A 19310-nucleotide genomic window follows, 5' to 3' on the forward strand; every position below is an offset into this window, starting at 1 on the left:
TGAGTCAGGGTCTGGAAGTCCCATGAGGGTTAGGAGTTGACACCTGATGGATAATTTGGAGGAAGGATATTCCAAAGGTCAATCATAAAATTGATTGTATTTGGTTTTGAAATGTCCATTATTTTACATATGTTGTCAAGTGGGGAAGTCTGAAATTCTAGAAATTAAAAGAAATTTTGAAAGAATATTGAGACTTCACCATGAAGAGTTGTTTTTAAGAATAACACAGGGAAAAAAAAAAATGTCCTGATCAATTTCCACCTGCCCTTACTTCCTGCTAAGGATGAAAACATCACCTCTTGGATTTAAGTCACCAGAATGCCTCATGGTCCTCATGCACTGAAGTTGGCCTCACCAGTGCTTTCACAGAGGTTCTGGTTAACTGGTAAGTCAAGGTGTTTCTAAGGTGTTCTGTAGTTCCTGTTTAAAACTGGGTGAAAAATATTATCAGCCATTATTTGAAAGTAAAGTGTGTTACTTACTTTACTTAGAAAGAACCAAGACCCTGCCCTGTTGGAACTTACACTCTAGAAGGGGAAGAAAGTAAAGAAATAAAATGACTCTGCAAGTAAGTGTATTTTGTAAAGATGGTAAATGTGAGAAAGGAGTGGTATTCCCTGAGCTTATGGAATTGCGACCAGCGGGGAGTTTAAGGGGTAAAGGAGAGGAGAATCTGGAAGGAAGAGGATGCTCTGAGACCCTCGGGAGGGAGTCAGGAGCGAGCTGGGGCTCCAGCCTCCCTCCCTGGTGCCTTTGTATAAGGTCAGAATATTTCCTACCATTTCCCAGTTCCTGGAAAAAAAAGAATCCATCTTTTCCTAGGTGACCTCTCCTAGCTCTGCAAAGTCTGAAATGAAATTCCAAGGGCTGTAACTGCGACTGAATGTGACTTGCTCCTCAAAAGAGAAGTGCCCTTTGGCTGTGGAGTAGCAATATTGAATCTTACCTTGATAACTCATGATGGGGCAATTGGGAGAGACATACATGGGGAGTACTTTATTATTCCAGTTGAATAAGAACCTTGGTGTTCCTTTACATGACACAATGAATGTAATAGTTAAAAAATAGAGTTATCCTTCCTACCAAGGGCCATATTAGAACTTGGTAAGAATTTGGAAAGCCACCTTCTTCATCTTCCCAGAGTCTGCATAGCGCACGCTACTTAACGCCAGAAATGGCAGGCTTCTTAAGGAATTCCTCATTTCCTAGTGATCCTGAGTTTTATCATTCAAAAGCATGTTTTTTCTACCTAAAGGATTTAAAAAAAAAAAGAGGAAAGAGGAAGAGTTGGCCTCCAGGCAATTTAGGGCTGCCTGTGGCTTCCAACTCGGAGCCTTTTAAACATTCTCTGCCTCTTTCCTTTCTTTTATTTCTTTTGCCGTCCTGCCCTGGTGGAGACTTAATACAGCATGCCTGTAAATATCTCCTCCTTGTTTGTATGGAAATAGTGCACAAATTGGATCAAATAGCATTTCCTTTTCCTCCTGACAGCTTGGATTTTTTTTTTTTTTAATCGCTTTGACAAGAGTCAGGGCCAAATTATCAGATCATCAGGGTGACCCTTTCTGTTCATCAGCCACTAATGAACTTAGAAAATTGGGATCTCATCTGGCAGAAAAACTCATTTTGTTTGACAAACAGCTTAAAAGTATTTGTAAACAAGAATAAATTGGGGTGTGTATTCTTTTTTTTCTTCCTCAACTGGCTGCATGAACAGAATGTGTGGGTTTTAGAGGCTTTTTTTTTTTTTTTCCTTTTTAAACTTCTCAGAGGTTTATAGAAACACACTGGATTTTCTTCACGTTTTAGCTCCTTCTGTTGTGTTCATTGTCAGCCTGGTGGACCGTGAACACAGCAGCCCTTCCAGAATTAATGGGTGAGGTGTGCTAGAAAGAATGCTAGAAAGTGTGTGAGATCTGGTTTGACCAGTTACTCATCCAGTGACTTTATTGAGTTATTACCTCTGGAACTCAATTTCGTAGTTCAGAAAATGGATAGTAAAGTTAAGTAAAATGATGTATATGCATGTATATACATCATGTTTATATGTTGGATACTGTATATAGTGTATATGTCACTATGTGAATATAAACTATATATGCATCTGTGTGCCTGATTCTGTGTGTATGTATTTTTTAATTTATATCTACATGTAAATATTATATTCACTTTGTCTTATTAGTACCTGCAACTATCTCCTGAAAGCAGACAGACGTCTTTGAGGTTTAGAAAGTCACTTTCATTGTAACTTTTCAGCACGTTGTATGATTTTGTATTGGCATTCCTAAACTCTGCAGTGGTTTAAAAAGCAAATTAGGACATGGGAGATCTTTACCTTCAACTTCTGTTCCCACAAATTGGGAGGAGCATTCAGAAATGCTTTAGTTAACCGCCCGGGGTCCCTCTCTACAAGCAGGACGTGTGGTGGAACACAGATGTTCTGGAGTCTGATGGCTGAGTTTCCATTCTTGTTGCATCGCTCAGCGGTTGTGCGATGTTGGGCAAATTGCTCGGTTTGCTCTTCTGTAAAATGGGGATTGTACCACCTAATTTGCTGGGTTGGATTTCCGTCAGACACCACATGGACAGCGTTTAAAATACAGTGCTTGGCACAAAGAGGCTGCTCGGGATCTGATAGAGAAAATAGTACTAGCCCTACTAGCAACATTATTGCTTTATTCATTAGCAATAAAAACAATGGTTGCAATTGTTAAACAAAAGAGAAAAAGCATTCTAATTAAAGAGGTTTTCTTTGGAGGGGGTCTCTCAAAGGAGTCTGGGTCAGCGTCACTAAAGAGGTGGTCCCCAAAGGATGGGTTGGAGGTTGTCCTGACTCGTCATGCACAAAAGGAGAAGAAAGGAGGAAGAAAGTGAAAGGTGGCTCAGCACTGATTGGTTTTGCTCACTTAAAGTTCCCTTTGAGTACATAGGTCCTCTTTGTCATCCACTAATGAAAAAAGACTCCCGTTCTCCCCCCCCCCCCCCCCCGCCATGCCCCTTCTTCCAGCAGAGCCTGGTGATCAGTAGCCACCTGGCACTTTCGAGCCTCCTGTACACAAGATTGTCAGAATCATGCAGTGGCACTAACATTGCTCGTCTTGTTTTAAGATCGTGTTCCCTCCTGCCAGCTAGATTGGTCACACACAGTAGGCTGCGGTGGATATTTGTCTGATTAAATTAACAGACAGTTACAACTCTTCTGCCTAGAGTACAGACTAGCAGACAACTCTTCTGCCTTTCATGGAAACACTCATTTCTCAGCCTTCTTTCTCTTTTCCCATCCCCCGGCTCCAGTCTGCCTTCTGATAAATCTCAAATGTCTCTTCCAAAATTGTTCTTTTCCTGAAAAAAACATAGTCTCTGTTCAAAGGGACTCACTCTCTGATGAGGGAAATCCAGACCCAACTAACTAAAATAGATTTTGCCGAGTGCTCTGATAGGAGACTTAGAAGACAGGCATTGGACTCCTTATATGATCTTGAGGACATGGGGAAACACTTTCTGTTTCTGTGGATTTGGACTGGGAGGTTCTTGAAGGATTTTTCTCTCTCTTCCATCTTGAAGGCCTCCAAATCACGAGTCTTTCTACATTTTGGTCCTTTAGACATTTTAAAAAATTACGTGTTGACTTGATGATGATGATGGTGATGATGATGATAATAAAACTGAAACAGCAGATCAGGAGAATGAGAATTCAGAATCTAGACTTAATTCTGTCCTTTACTCTCTGGATGACTTTGGACGTGTCATTCCCTTGTCTGAGCCCCACTTTCCTTATTCAGATAATTTGTATTGGATTCAAGAACTGCTCCCTGCTCCCTCCCCAACTTCTCTTTTAGGCTTACACCCAGTTATTTTGAGTCCATGGATGTATATGTTGATTTGCCTTAAATATGCTTATTCTTTAAGTTTCTTTCTCTTATCCATAAAGCTGGAATTGCCTTCTTTTTTTTCAGTGTCAGTACGCTAATAAATATAAAAATAACTAAATATATTATATATATCTAATTGTGCGTTAATAAAATAGTAGCATTTTTCTCAGGTACTTCTGAGAACAGATGAGACAATTCACATAAATTGTTTAGCAGAGGGTTTGGCACATAGTAAGTACGAGATAAAAATTCTTTGCTAAGGCAATGATGGGTCACCCTGGGTAGACCAGTTGTCTTTTGCCCGTGCAAACTTGTTAAATGAGTCATCCCAAATGATCCCAGTTGGAAGCTTCCTTGATCTTGGGATGAGGCCTCTGATATCTGCTCTCTTTCCCTCTTTGCCTTCACTGGTTTGTGGAACACGTCAGTGTGAAATTATAGATTTGGAAAAACAAATACCACGAGAGGAACAATTCGCCTTACCCCGCTCCCTTCAAGTGGCGAGGGAAATGAAAAACGTCCGAACTAAGACAAATGTGTCGGATACCAAAACCACCAGGCTATTGATTCTTAAAGCCAGACAGCAAGGTTATGAATTGGGTGATAAAAATGGAAAGCATTTAGCTTGCCTTCTAAGACGGGGACAGCTTTGTGTGTTATCACAGCTATTGGGTTCTCCTGACAGCCCCACAACTAATGAACTAGCACTTCTTAACTAGGCTGTTTACTTTGCGTGCTGCATCTGTCTAACGCGTTGTGTGAGTGAGATATATTGGAGCAATTGGATTTTTTTTTTTTATAGAAGCCTGGATGTCTGCGATTGAATCTGATTTCATTTGAAGGTGGCAGGAACGTTAGCTGAAAGTTCTTACCTGGAGCTAGACAAGGGAGAGATTGTTAGACGCCATGAATGGTCCTGCAGCCCTGCAGAAGAGGGAATTAAATCCCCGATGGATTTCGGGACTGATAGGCAGATGCTGTGTTCTGGGTGTCAGAGATCAGTCACGGAGCCTGTCATTATTTTTGCTGGCTCCCGAGGCCCAGACAGAGTGAGTGTTCAGGTGGGTCCCGGAGTACGTTGCTGGAACGAGATGTTCTGCAGCTTGGTTTCAGGCTCTTTGTCTCACACCATTTAGAGTGTTGAGACCTCTGGTAGAGTTCAGGCCAGCCTGTCCATCCTCCGGTTGCCTGGAGACAGTTCTGTGCTCTTTGACCCGTGGCCTCCGAGAACGGGGTATCTCTGACCCCGTCGAACTAAAATACCTCTTCCTGACTCTGCCTTGTGGTGGTTTCTTTTCTTGACTTTTGTGTGATGGTGAAGGTAACTGTTAGGGAATGGATTGTGTCCCCTGAAAAAATTCATATGCTGAAATTTCAGCCCCCAGGATCTCAGGATATATTCTTATCTGGAAATAGGGTCATTGCAGATGTCATTAGTTAGGAAATGATCACTGGATTAGAGTGGGTTCTAATTCAGTCTGACTGGTAACCTTTTAAAAGGAAAAATTTGGACCCGACGTATAAACCCATTCATGGGGTCTCCACCCTCATGACCTGACTACTCCCAAAGACCCCCACCTCCTAATCTCATCATATTAGGGGTTAGGGTTTCATTATATGAATTTTGGGGGATCCATTCAGTTCACTGGACCCATATATGGACCAGATCAGCAATTCATTAACAGAAATGTCCCCAAATTAAGAACTTGTCTATTGCCATGGCTCCCAGGCATCCACTTGACCTCTGGGCAGCACCTTCTCCTCCACCAACCTGGTCCTCACACTGTTTGTGGAGTTGTTAGTTTCCTTAAGTACGGATGCTGTCATTCCTGCTCAGGAATCTTCAGTAGCTCCCCGGGAGCTGTAGGATGAAGTTTGCGTTCTTCACTTAGTGTCCAAGGCCGTCCAAGTCCTGTTCCCTCCACCCGTCAGCCTTGTCATGTGATGGCTCTGGGCACCGTCCTCTGGAAGGAGTGGTTGGCTGCCATCCCCATTTCAGACATGCCCTTTCCTTTTTCCTGGTGGTCCCCTCTGCCAGGAATGACGGCTCTTTCCTCGCCAGCCTTTTGACATCACAGCATCCTCTTTGGCTAAGATCCGATTTTTTTTCTCCTGGGAACCCTGCCTCCCCTGGTCCTGTCTTGCATTCACATTCATGGGCTCTGTGTCTTTCCTCTGCGTTCTCATAGGGCTTCTCAAGGGTGGGGACCCTGTCATCTCCACCTCTGTATCCCTCTCCCCACGCCCCAGGCCTGGAATGGAGCATGTTCGCCCAGTGAACGCGGCCTGCGTGGAATCGATGAGTGGCGAAGAGTAGAGAAAAGGTAAAGAAATCACTGCCTTCATTTTCATTTGCCACAAGAGATATTTGCATAAAATCTCCATAGGCCTCTGAACGCGAGGGAAAAACAGACTCTGCAAGTTAGACACGTAATCCCCCACCAGTCGGGAGGACTGGAGTGCGTTTTGCATTATTGGCCCTTGTTACTTGCTTATGAGTGTTTGCTTAAGCAGAATGAAAATGGGAGCCAGGCCTGCCTGAATCATCCCCTTTCCAGCATGGAAATCAAAAGAACGCAGACCAAAACAGTCCGATGGGTGGCATCACGGGTAGCCTCGTGGATGTGATTAAGTGCTGATTTAACATTCAGAAGAAAAACACAAAAATCAGCCTTCCCGGAGTGGCAGTCTGACCCCAGGAAAAGTGTGTATCCTCTGGAAAGACTGATTTGCATTAAAGATCGGTTTGGCAATGCATTGTTCAAAGAGGTTAATGTTGTAAGTGGAAATTTTTGATTGCTTTGCGATTCTTTTTTCCCCTTTTTGCTCCTCCACCTGTGTCACCCCAGAGAGCGCTCTGTGCTAGAAGTGATATTTACACTGCCCACCTACTGATGTCCCATTAAACGTGAGTCCTTGCCCTTAAAAAGCAGAATCCAGGGTGCATGGTGTAATGGAAGGGGTGGAGATGAGGAAAAGTACCTGGGAGGCAGCTGAGCGCACTCCGCTTCCCCTGGCCAAGGGAGATGCCTTCGAAGGAGGAGATGACTGTGGTGAATTTGTAATTCTTCCATGGTCATGTGTCCCATGGAAGGATGCTCTGAGCTCTTGAATGAGGGATGGGTCCCCCCTGGAGAGGTGGTGCCTTAGACTACAGTTTCTCAGCCTCAGCCCTGTTGTCATTTGGGCTTGATAATTGTCTGGGGGATGTCCTGTGCTGCCTGGTAAGCTGTTTAGCAGCGTCCCTGACCTTTACCCACTAGACACTAGTAGTACCCCCATTGTCTCCAGTCTCAACCGTCAAAAATGGCTCTAGACATTGCCAAATGTCTCCGGGCAAGGGGCAAAATCATCCCCAATAGAGAGCCTCTGTTTTAGGCTTACTGTGTAGATCATCAGGAGTTAGTCCGGTAGGAAGAGGAGGCAGCAGGCGGAAAGGCAGGGAAGTGTGAAGGACATGGTACCCCTCATTCATGCGGTGGTCCTGCCCTGAGAGATTGGACTTGGGTGGGACTGGAGGGACTAGGTTGGCAGGACTCAGATCTCGGGGGCCTTGAATGCCACACTGAGGAGAGCACACTGGATCTGAAGTCAGAGGTCTTGGGGTTAATCCAGTGCACCTCTTCCCAGCTGTGTCCCCTGAGTTACCTAACCTTCTGAGCCCGGGTGCCCTCATCTGCGAAGTGGACTTTTCCCAGGTTGGTTGTAAAGACTGACTTTTTACGGCCACATGGAAGCATCAGTATGGTGGCTGGTATCGTAGTTGCCTAGGGAACGTCTCCCTCTTTCCTGAGCGCGCCCACATCCTCTCTGGTTCTGCCGCCGCCAGCTGGGGCTGCTGTGTGTCCAGCCTGTCTTCCTACAAAGCCACGAGGGCTCTCTGCCTCCAGTCCATTCTCAAGTCCATAGCCAAACTTACTTCCCTAAACAAGGTATTTAAACTTGAACTGCCTGACACCATGGCTCTTGCCCTCTTGAAGTGTGGCTAGTTCCAATGAATATATATTATTAACATACGGCGCACTGGATTTTGAAGGCTTAGAATGAGAAAAAGAGTGTAAAATACCTCATTGATGTTTTGTGTTGGGTACGTGTTCAAATGCTCAGATTTTAGACATGCCAAGTTAAATAAAACACATTCTTAAAATGAATTTCTGTTTCTTTTTACCTTTTTAAAGGTAGCGGTAGAAAACAGGAGGAGTTTTGTAAGAGTGGCTATGGTCTTTTGCAGGGAAGCATATTGATTCTTCATGGGAGAATCATTTCCTGGTGCTGAGTGTTGAAATATAATTCGTTTGGTGGGGCAACCCCTTTTTTAAAGAACAGAGGCCATCCCTTTATAAAGAGCAGTAACGTCTTGAGAGATGCGCTCAGCCCAGTTTAGTTTTTCCCGCTGGTAGATGTTAGAATATTCTTTCCTTTTTGCAGTACTTCCTTCACCGATTTGCACCACTTTGAGGCAGCGCCATGGCACGTAATTGTTAGTTCCCTCTCCCCTGTTGTGTGGGCTGAATGTCTGTGCCCCTCTAAAATCTGTATGTTGACTCCTGACCCCCAGCATGACGGTATGAGGAGGTGGGGCCTCTGGGAGGTGATTAGGTCATAAGGGTGGGACCCCCGTGAATGGGATTAGTGCCCTTATGGAAGAAACCTTGCAGAGCTCCCCCAACTTCTCTGCCACGTGAGGACACAAGGAGAAGGTGGCTTTCTATGAACCAGGAAGCAGGGGCCTCACCAGACTTGGAATCTACCAGCGCCTTGATCGAGGGCTTCCCAGCCTCCAGAACTGTGAGAAATAAATGTTTGTGGTCTAAGCCACCCGTTCTATGGTATGTTTGCTAGAGGAACCCCAGTGGACTACGACACCCTTCCCCACGCTTTGTGAATGTCGTAGCAAGGAGGTAGTAGCGTCTGCTGTCCTGAGAATTTGATCCGTCAAGCAGCTAACATTCAACTAATTCGTTTTAATGTCATTAATACTACTGTAGCATCTCACCTTGCTGTGTAATCATATTTTGGGTTTCATTTGCTCTCCCCCGATCCTTGCAACAACCCTAAGTGCTTGATATTGCCACGGGCCTTCGTGAAAAGAGATGGGAGCCTCCGGGGTATTGAATGACTTTCTGAGATCCTCCAGCCAACGTGCAGAGCTCCCTGTCCTCTGTAAATGCTGTGAGGCCCGCATGCAATGCTGGCTGTGCCTGGGGGTTTGTTTTTTAACATAATTAGAAATAAAATGGGCAAAAGTCTTAGGCCGGCCACAGGTAGTGTGTCTTGACTGCGGAGTTTGGGGAAGATGGGTGGTTGAAGACTGGGTCCGAGACCCTAGGGGGGGCCTCTGTCCTTGATCTGGGGCATCACAGTGGTTCTGAGGGCAAAAGGACATGTTTCCCTACAGCAGGAGAATTGGAGCTCACAGTGGGATCAAGACAAAGTAAGTTGTCTGGGAGGGACCCTTCAAGTCCTCAAAACACTGTGACCTCCACGTTGTCAGTGTTTGTTTCAAAGCACATTGCATGTGGTTCTTACTCCTGTAGTTCACATGATCAGTTTTTAAACAGTGCCTCTGAGGCCAGGTGCCATTATCCAGGTGAAGAAGGAGATGGGGAGTGCCAGTTGGACAGGCCAATAGGGATGGTGTTTTGGGGCCTGATGTGCAGAGAGGAGATGAAGGGAGGAAGTGACTCCAGGACAGGCCTTCAGGAGGGATGCTCCAGGCCCAGAGGGAGAGGCCCGATGCCTCATGTGTTCTCTTCCTCCTGGGGCAGAGAAGGGAGACAAAGTTGCCAAAGTCAGCCTTGCAGCAGAGACCTCAGACCTCACGAAGGGTCTCTAAGGGACACACTGTTGCCTCAGGGACCTACTTGAGATGCTGTGCGGATTCTGGTTCTCATATTACAGGTGGTGCCCAGTCAGACAGCTGGTTGGCAGGCTCCTGTTTCAAAGGGCTTCTGGAAGAACACTAGAGCGACAGCAAGGCGCCTGCTCACTGAGGTTCTCCCAGTACCTTCATCCATTCCTTTGTTCATCCATCCATTCAAGGGAAGCCTCCTCTGTGTCTGAATATAAAGCAGTCATGGATTTTGCCCAAGTGGAGATTAAAATCTAGTGGGTGAGGCAGCCATTAAATGAGTAGTCAGATAATTGTGTAATTCCAAAACTGGATGAGTCCTGTAAAAAAAACACCCAGGGTGTGGTAATAGATCAAATGAAGAGGTGTGGGGGGGCAATGCTTAGGCAGGGGAGTGTCTGAGAAGACCTCTCTGAGTTGACAGCTTTTAAAACCTAGAATTGAAGAGTGAGAAGGACTCAGTCCAGCAAAGAGCAGAGCGAGAAGCATTCCAGGCAGAGGGAGCACACGTGCAAAGACCCTGGGGCACATACCAGAAGTGAATGTGGCTGGTATAGAGGAGAATTAAAGGGAGAGTGGCCAGAGATGCAGCCCTAGGGAGTTAAAAGTCAAGCCAAGCAGGTCCTTGGAGGCACGGCAAAGAGCTTAGGATTTGAGAGCTGGGGGAAAACGTTGAATGATTTCAGGTGTGATCTGAGAGGGCTGGCTGCTGTAGCAGGGACACATGTGAGATGAGGCTTCGATTCATAAAGTGGCAGGAAAACTAGAGAGAAATGGATGTATTATTGGAGAGAATATATATTTTATTTTTTTTAATTGGGGTATAGTTGATTTACAATGTGTTAGTTTCAGTTGTACAGCAAAGTGATTCAGTTTTATATGTATATATATGGTCATATATATATTATATATAAATCTATTCTTTTTCAGATTCTTCTCCATTATAGGTTACTATAAGATATTGAATATAGTTCCCTGTGCTATGTATGGAAGAAATTTGTTTTTGTATCTATTTTATATGTAGCAGTTAGTATTTGCAAATTTTGAACTCCTAATTTATCCCTTCCCACCCCCTTCCCCCTGGTAACCATAAGTTTATTTACTATGTCTATGAGTCTGTTTCTGTTTTATAGATATGTTCATTAGTGTCTTCTTTTTTTTTGGATTCCACATGTGAGTGATATTGTATGGTACTTTTCTTTTTTTATCTGACTTACTTCACTTAGTATGATAATCTCTAGGTCCATTCATGTTGCTGCAAATGGCACTATTTCATTCTTTTTTAGGGCTGTGTAATATATATATATATATATATATATACACACACACACACACACACACACACACACACACACACACACCTTCTTTATCCAGTCATCTGTCAATGGACGTTTAGGTTGCTTCCATGTCTTGGCTATTGGAAATAGTGCTGCTGTGAACATTGGGGTACATGAATCATTTTGGTTTTTTTAAAATTCATTTTATATGTACATTTATCTATTTTTTGTTTTGTTTTAGGGGAGGTAAGTATGTTTGTATGTTTGTTTGTTTTGATGGCGGTACGGGGGATTGAACCCAGGACCTCATGCATGCTGAGCATGGACTTTACCACTTGAGCTATACCCTCCCCGCTGAATTGTTTTCAATTATAGTTTTCTCTGGATATACACCCAGGAGTGGGATTGCTGGATCATATGGCAATTCTATTTTTAGTTTTTTAGGGAACCTCCATACTGGGGAGAAAATACAGGGTTTAAAGGTAAAAATGGCGGGATTGGAGGGTGTATGAGTTTGACAAGAGGGCTCCCAAGTGTCTGGCCGGGGCAGTGGGGTGGGTGATGTTGCCCTCTGTGGCGGTGGGGCAGATCTAGGGAGGGACGGGTTTGGAAGGCGAAAGCGGAGTTGAGGTGTGAGGCATATGCAGCAGAGGAAGGTCGTTGTATGGGTGAATCCCAAGGTCAGAGGGGAGGCCGGGGCTAGAGATACAAGTGTGGGAGTCATCAGCCTAGAGATGGTTTTATAAACCATTGAGATGTGGGATCTGCCCTCAGTGGAGGAACAAAGATGGGTTCCCCACTGAATCCTGGAACACTCCCGGAACTGACTGTTCTGAAAAGAAGAGGTTTGAGGAAAACAGGAACGTACGAAATAAATATCTCAGAGGATAGGAGAGTGAGTTTTCCAGAGAAAGAGTAGTAGAATTTCGGAGCAGTTGGCCACCCATTTGACTTCAGAAATGAGTAAAGGGGACAAATCTGCCTGCCTGAGAGCGTGCTTTCACACCCTGACATTTAGCTTCCCAAGTGAAACCATGGATCACAGGTATGGTTGTGAACATCTGAAGCATCAGATTTTTCCAGGCTAGTGCAGTTGGAGAGAAGGAGGGCCGGGGAGATGTGAGTGCTTGCAGAGGGACGTTACAATAATGAACCATGACATCTGAGCCAAATAAGAGAAAACAGAAAGAGGATCTGGACCTGGATGAATACTGATGAAGACAGCCGGTGGGTTGGGGTTCATGACAGTGAAGAATTTGTGTGATGGCGGCCTGGGAAGGCGAGAAGAGGGGACTGATGCTGACATTTGAGATCCTGGGGTTCATGCTGGCATGTGGACCTGGCAGGTATTTTGAATTGGCCATTTTCATCATGGAATTAAGGTGGAGAGGTGGATGGAGGTGTGGTGAGAGCAAACGTCTTCAAGAATGAGAGGTGTGACCAGGACTTGCGGCATGACTGATGAGGACAGGGAGAACCCGGGGAGTCCCAGAGGAACCGTGGTCTTCCGTGGGGGAGGGCGGAAAGCTTTGGTAGTGACAACTGGAGTCCAGGAGAACAGAGACCCATGCCTTGAGAGTAGGGGACAGGCTTTTCCTTTGGGAAAGCAGTGGTCCAGGGGATGGCTGTGCTTTCTCTTAGGAGCTGGAGGTAGAATGAAGCAAGAGGAAGCTGAGGATAAAGAGAAATTTGTTGGTCGCAGAGTGGAAGTTCCCTGGGATTCCATCCTTGGGCTGGAGAGGAAGGAGCAGGCTGGAGCTTGTGTGAGGGGGTAGCTTGAATGATAATGAGCATCCAGGGAGACTGCTGGACTCAGTCATTGATCCTCTCGGTGCATTTTTATTGATCACCTCTTCGTATGCCAGATACTGTGGAAGGCGTCCTTCATCTACCTTGTTGTGCTAGTAACAAACAGAACAGCAGTGGCCAGAATGGACGAGGTGCCTGCCCTTGAGGTGTCTGCTCTGACTGGGGAGATACAGGCTGGTTCTCAGTCGTCTGTCCGGTAGCAAAGAACTGATTTTCTGTCTTGTTTTTGTTTTATTCCAGAAAATACTAGGATCTGAGTCTCAGGGTTTCCAACAACCAAATCAATCTCCCTAGCCTCTCTTAGTTTCAGTTTTCTTTCGTAAGATGGATTTAGTGATGTCTCTGTGGATCCGGTGCTGTTTAACCATTATTCACACATGCGAGTGTTTTTGACAGAGGTCGGGGTGAGTCGTCAGAGCCACCTCCAGTCCATAAGATGCTTCTGTTTAATTAGAAAAAGGCAATTTTCCTTCTAGAGACTCTGTGTCCATCTTCCAGAGAACTGTAGTAAATATGCCATTGAAGAAATCCAGGGCGTGAATGGTGCCCCCAGTGCACTGGCTTGTCGTGCAGGGTAGGGTGAGGGGGCAGGTAGGAGGGGTGGGAGGCCAGCTTTGGGTGTTAACCAGTTATTTACTAAATACTTCAGTACAGCCTCTCAAACAGTCACGCACAAGCGAATCAGCTAGGATCTTGTTAAAATGCAGATTCTGATTCAGTGGGGCCGGGGTAAGGACCTGAGATTCTGCATTTCTGCCAAGAATTCAGCTGCCACTGCTGTGGCCTCTGGTCCAGGCACCACACTCTAGGTTGAGATGGCTAAGTGTAAACCTTCATCTTAGATGCTAGTGGAAGACCTGCATCCTTTGCCCTTAGGATTTTGGTCTGATGAGGAGAGATGAAGGCACCGGAAATGATTCGAAAACCAGTAAGTCACCAGGAATGTGCTGTTGACACCTGCTGGAGTTCAGATCCAAGGGATGGATGGAGTGCTTCTGGGTCTGGACTTGCCAGAGAGGTCCCGCAGAAGCAGCCATGGCCTGAAGTTCCTCCTGAGGTCCAGCGTGGAAGGAAAGACATTGCAGGATGGTTGGGGGGTATTGAAGAGGATGGCTTGAGTCTAGCCATGAGGTGGGGATGTAATGCTACGTACAGTAATACAAATAGTGACCGATAGAGGGTCTGTCTGTTGTAGGGTCTGTATTATAAGCTCTTTGACCGCTTAATACAGAGGTGACAATGTGTGACTGACAGGATTCAGTTGATCTTCTAGATGGAAAAATTGGTGGTCCAAAATCTGTTGCAAACCCGTAGGCTCAGTTTGGGATCCTAAGTGATTCTGATGGGTTTCAGCCTTTGGGTTCCTTGGACTTTTTTTAATTTTATTTTTGGAGGCTATTTAGATTTTTATTCCCTCTTCATGTGCAGTGTTTGTGGACGCTTCACACATCTTGAACACCCATGAAAAATCATTTCTAGCACTCATGATGCTAATTAAAAGATAGCCTTGGGTGTTGATCAGAGATGGCTGGAACACAGCAGTGTTTGCAATGTGGGCCTCTGACAGGCATCGTTCAAATGATAACCAGCCATGCCTGGAGGATATATTCCCAATTAGGATCCTACAAATAGATGTTAACTCACTGCACCTAGTGCTGTAAACTGAAACTAACACGTATATACGACACTGTCTGCGCTGAGGTGTTTTGAATTGCAAGCAATATAACAAGAAGACATGGTGATTTAAGCTTGTAAGTATTTTTAAATGATAAAAGCAATGCATACTCCCCATATAATATTTGGGAAAATATATGTACTCATTTATTGAAATTACCCACATCCTATACCCAGAGATAACTTTCAACACTTATACCTTTTTCATGTCTATGTTTACCTAGGTGTTTATACATTTATATACAATTTATTACATTGGATTGAAGGATACTTGTGATCACATTTTATGTTCAACTTTGAATCCTGCTTTTCTGGCTTAACAGATCATGGTCATTTTTCTGGCTCACAGGGTGTATTTCATAGATGTGAGTTTTATTGGTTAAGGCAGATGGAGTAGATGTTTAGGAGGAGAAATTGAGCAGCTTGGTCAAGGCATTGGATGTTGGACTTGAGGGAGCGGCATTTAGAGGTGACCCTAGGTGAGGCAGTCTGCCTTTCCCTGAGGCAGGAACAGTTTAGAGACTGGTTTTCCTGGTTAATGCATCAACATTTGCACATGCTTGCGATGTAATTTCCAGTCCACCTCTGGTTTCTTCCTTCCTTTCTTCTTCCCGGGTTGATTCCTGTATTAACTTCCTGGAGGAACTTCTGATATAAATTGAGATTTTTTTTTTAATGTTTTTTTTTTTTTTTAAGTGCACAGAGGTGTCATTTAAAAGTCTAATTCATGAAGGAATATTTTTTACCTGCTGGGTTTAATTTCAGATGCCAGCGCTATCATAAAATGCAAACCATCCTAGACTCTGTTTTAAAACTTGGTACAAATTGTGCCAGTTGAAATTAACTTCTGCAGATGGAGAGAGGAAAGGAGGAAAATAAGTGTTTCAAAGAGTCTTAAAAAGTGTTATTTAAATATTAATGCACTTGAGTTCAGCTCCATATATATTCCGATTTTCCCCTAAAGTCTAAATTCTTCTGTAGCTTTCCAATTCTATTTCTGTCTATTGAACTTTTTTCTTTTTCTTTTTTTTTTTTAATGGAAGCAAACAATGGTGATATGTTTGACCCTGGGAAAGAAAATAATCAAATAATCATAAAATTCAATATGAAGGATTTAGGTTCCATCAAAAGGAAAATGTCCACTGGCAAAGTTGTTAGAATCAGTTACTAAAGGAGAGCGGAGCCAGAGGTGTCTCTGCCATAGGCGTGTGCAACCACTGGCCAGTTAATTCATCTTTCGTAGCCTTCGTTTTGTCATCCATAAGATGGGGATGAAAAATAGTCCCTGCCTTATAGGTTATTTTGAGAATTAAACAAGTAAGAAACATAGAAAAGTGTTTGACACATACTTCCTGCTCATTGTCTTTACCATTATTAAGTAAACTGTTTTAAAAAAAAAAGTCTGTTTCTGTTTTGTAGATGAGTTCATTAGTGTCCTCTTTTTTTCTTTTACTGTGCTATGTATATATTTTTAAAGTGATTTTATGGGGGAGGGGATAGCTCAGTGGTAGAGTGCGTGCTTAGCATGCACGAGGTCCTGGGTTCAAGTCCCAGTCCCTCCATTAAAAACAAATGAACAAACCTAATTACTCCTCAAATTAATTAATTAATTAATTAATTAACTTTTTAAAAAGTGATTTTAATGTAATGGTACCCCCTGAAGGAGAATTGAGTGGATAGATCCTTCAGATTTAAAACACCCGTTTGGCATGTCAGTCAAGACCTGTTTGTTGAGATATATTTTCTACCAAACCCTGTAGGGGCCGGGGAGTCTGGGAGTGGAGAGAGAGAAAAACAGAAGTAAGGCTGCTCTTTGGAAGAGAAAGAGGGGGATGGGTGGGAAGTCACCTCTGCCACATGCTTGATCATTTTTGCTAGTCACTTACTCTCAGGTGCTCCCATTTAAGCCTCAAAACCACCCTCCCAGACAGAGGGCACTGCTTCATTGCATAGTTGAACAAAATGAATCTCCCCCTGAGATGGGGGGCTTGCCAGAGTCACAGCCAGTTGAGTGTCACACCTGGATTTGCATCCAGATCTAACAGCACAGTCTCTTTCCCCATCACTCCCTCTTCCGAAGAGATCCCTGGCGTCTCTGTAGTTCTCTCGCTCAGGGCCGAGCAAAGTTTGCACGTAGGGCTTGTTTCCCATGCCCCCGAATGGGAAACTTCCCTGGGGGCACTTCTCAAGTCAGCATTCTTTGTCTAAAGGGCTTTTGCTTTCTCAGTGTTACTTTCTAGTCTGCACCCTCCAGCCCTGTGATCTTTCGTCTGTCCCACAGAGGGCCACTTAGAGAATCCTGTCGGAGCGCCTGCAGAAGGAAGCTTCGCAATGACAGCTGAGGCTGGCTCCAGGAGGCGTTTACTGCCAGCAACTTGCTGAACACAAATTCCTGAAGCTTGAGAGGGTCGCCTTTGGTTAGAATCTGATTCTATTTATTTGTTCAGCAGACAATTATCGGGCACCTGCAGGTGACAGGTGGTAGGCTAAGTCTGAGCCAATGCAAGGTGGATGGGGCGAGGCATCTGTCTTGTGGAAACGCCAAGACTGGTGGGAAGGGAGACACTTCAACCAGACCATCGTCACATGGGGTTTAAGGGCGACAGCAGAGGGGAGGACAGATGATGGGACTTTGCAAGGGGGCAGCTGAACCAGCTCTTTCTTGGCCATCCATTCCTTGGGAATCTGCAACTTTTCTAACTGTCTGGGTGGCAGGTTCTGCTCTGTGAAGGAGGCTCTTTGTGGACTTTTCTCTCCTGCATGCAGTGTGATACTTGTGTTTGGAGCTGGGAGAAGAGAATGTCTGGTCTGTTGGTTTTTAAATCTTCCTGGTGTGTCGCGTGACTTCCTGGTTAAATACTCAGGTGACAGATCACAAGCTCTCTGCTCCATCTGTATCGACCTCCTGCCTCTTTTAATCTGTCACAGCCAGTTCTCTGCAGTCTAAGGATTGTCCCTCTGCAGGCTGGTTCTAGGTTATCCGTCTGCATCTATCCGTTCCCTGCATCTTCTCATTGCACAATGCTTTTCTGGGCATCTTCTTGCATATTAAAAGGTGGAAGCTATTAAGAGAGTCCCTGTGAGGTTTTCCACTGTGATGGAGAGGCAGCCTCTTGCCGATGATGTTGAGGCCTCTCTGGTCTCCTTTCCTTCGAGTGTGTTGTCCGCCAGCCCCGCGTGCCTTTCACAGTTCTCTCTGCCCGAAACACAGACCTGTTCCGTCCCCTTGACCAAACACAAATCAGTCAGCAACTTCATTTGTTCTTCCCTTGGGGTCCGTGCAAGACTCAGTCATCACAGTCTCAGAGCTTTTTTGGATATTTTATGCTGGTCTTTCTTGTTAGACTCTGCTCTTCAAAGCCAAGCCTTGTGCGAGTCATTTTTGAAAACCCAGCACCTGGTTAGTGTTTGGTACATACAAGATGCTTACTAAGTGCTCCTTTAATAAGTGTGTTAGTCCAGGCTTGAAAACTCACCTGTACTGTACAACGTGTGTGTGTATCCATGTGGGAGTCAGAAAGAGAAAAAGAGAGAGAGAGAAAGAGAGAGAGAAGTCCCTTATAGTTTGTATCATCCTCCATTTGTTTATTTTGTAGAGAACGTTCTGCTCTCAGTTTCAGTAGACTACAAGACTGCAGCAACATCTCTTGGGATAGAAGGTTAACAGGAAATTGTAGATGAGCCGAACCGCTTTCAGGATCTGCAGGATATTTCTCTTCCGCAATTTGCATCCATTTACAGTGCTGAGAACTCAGCCCTTCCCCTTTGCTCTTCCTTGCAGAAAGTATTATGAGGGAGGCCGAGGACTCCAGGCTCCGGGCAGAGAAACGGCGCTGGGAATAGGGATTGCCACTTCTGAGAGGATGCTGGGAATCTGCAGAGGGAGACGGAAATTCCTGGCTGCCTCGCTGACTCTGCTCTGCATCCCAGCCGTCACCTGGCTTTACCTGTTTGCCGGGAGCTTTGAAGGTAAGAAGGCAGCTTTCCCAAAGGGAGAGGGACGGAGGGAAGAGAGAGGACACTGGCTGTTCCCGAATCCTAGGAAGAACCTCCAAGTCTTCTGATCCCAACTTCTCACTTCATAGAACAATAAAATACTGACGCCCAGTCACAGGAAAAGATGCGCGTCCGTTGACACGGGTAGTTGGAGGGAGTCAGTAACGGGAGGAGAAAGAGAGAAATACAAAGGCAAAAATAAGGTGTGCCCAGATGAAGCAGCATGGTGGAAGTTACGCAGACGTCAGGTTGCAGCTTTGCACGTGGAGCGCCGTGCAGATAACGGGGAAGAGGTTGGTCCCCCGGGGATTACTTCACTCTTCGCCGAACTAGATGTGTCATTCATTCTGTCATCTGTTCACTCGTTTATCTGCACATTCAACATTTTGCTGTTATCATTACTACTGCTGCTGCTAACAAGTCTGGACCTTCGGAGCGCAGTGGAGGAGACAGGTCAGCTCGTGAGCCCTGGACATTGCTGTCCATGGTACCCGTTAGGATGAGGCAAGCCTAGGGCGCTGGGGGAGAGGGTGGTCGCAGCTGCCAGCCGGGCTGGGTACCAAGATGTGCAGTGATGGTGATGGAGTGAGTACAGGGGTGCAGCCGAGGAGTCGCCCTCCCCAGACAAATAGCAGAAGCCCATCCCTGCCGCTTTCTCGAAATCCATCTGAACGGGGAGGCTCACCATTCCTTCAGCCAGCAGTTTCAAATGCAGTGCAACGTTTTGCGTCTCGAAGATAGTTTTCTAAGCTTCAGGGAGGGGAGGAATGGCAGTGGTGAAGATCACACTTTCTTTGTCTTTGCCCCCACACTTGAGTTAAAAATATATAT

The 19310-nt window shown here is 45.1% G+C and overlaps 1 protein-coding gene and 1 non-coding gene across 6 annotated transcripts in view; both read left to right on the top strand.

Moving 5' to 3' along the window:
• The window catches only part of LARGE1 (LARGE xylosyl- and glucuronyltransferase 1), a 488258-nt gene that overhangs the window by 109188 nt on the left and 359760 nt on the right, over nt 1–19310 (top strand). For 4 of the 5 annotated variants that reach the window (XM_064491518.1, XM_031463153.2, XM_064491519.1 and 1 more), the window contains exon 2: nt 18265–18452. In XM_064491518.1, coding sequence (XP_064347588.1) covers nt 18265–18452 — 188 coding nt within the window. Of the gene's footprint in view, nt 1–370; nt 386–18264; nt 18453–19310 lie in introns of those variants that run through there. The other variant, XM_064491521.1, reaches the window with a different exon arrangement.
• TRNAA-AGC (transfer RNA alanine (anticodon AGC)) lies at nt 15973–16045 on the top strand. The gene has a single exon. It is a non-coding gene; the product is annotated as a tRNA-Ala (tRNA).

This window comes from Camelus dromedarius, chromosome 11 (genome assembly GCF_036321535.1).
Source record: "Camelus dromedarius isolate mCamDro1 chromosome 11, mCamDro1.pat, whole genome shotgun sequence".
Taxonomy (NCBI): Eukaryota; Metazoa; Chordata; class Mammalia; order Artiodactyla; family Camelidae; genus Camelus; species Camelus dromedarius.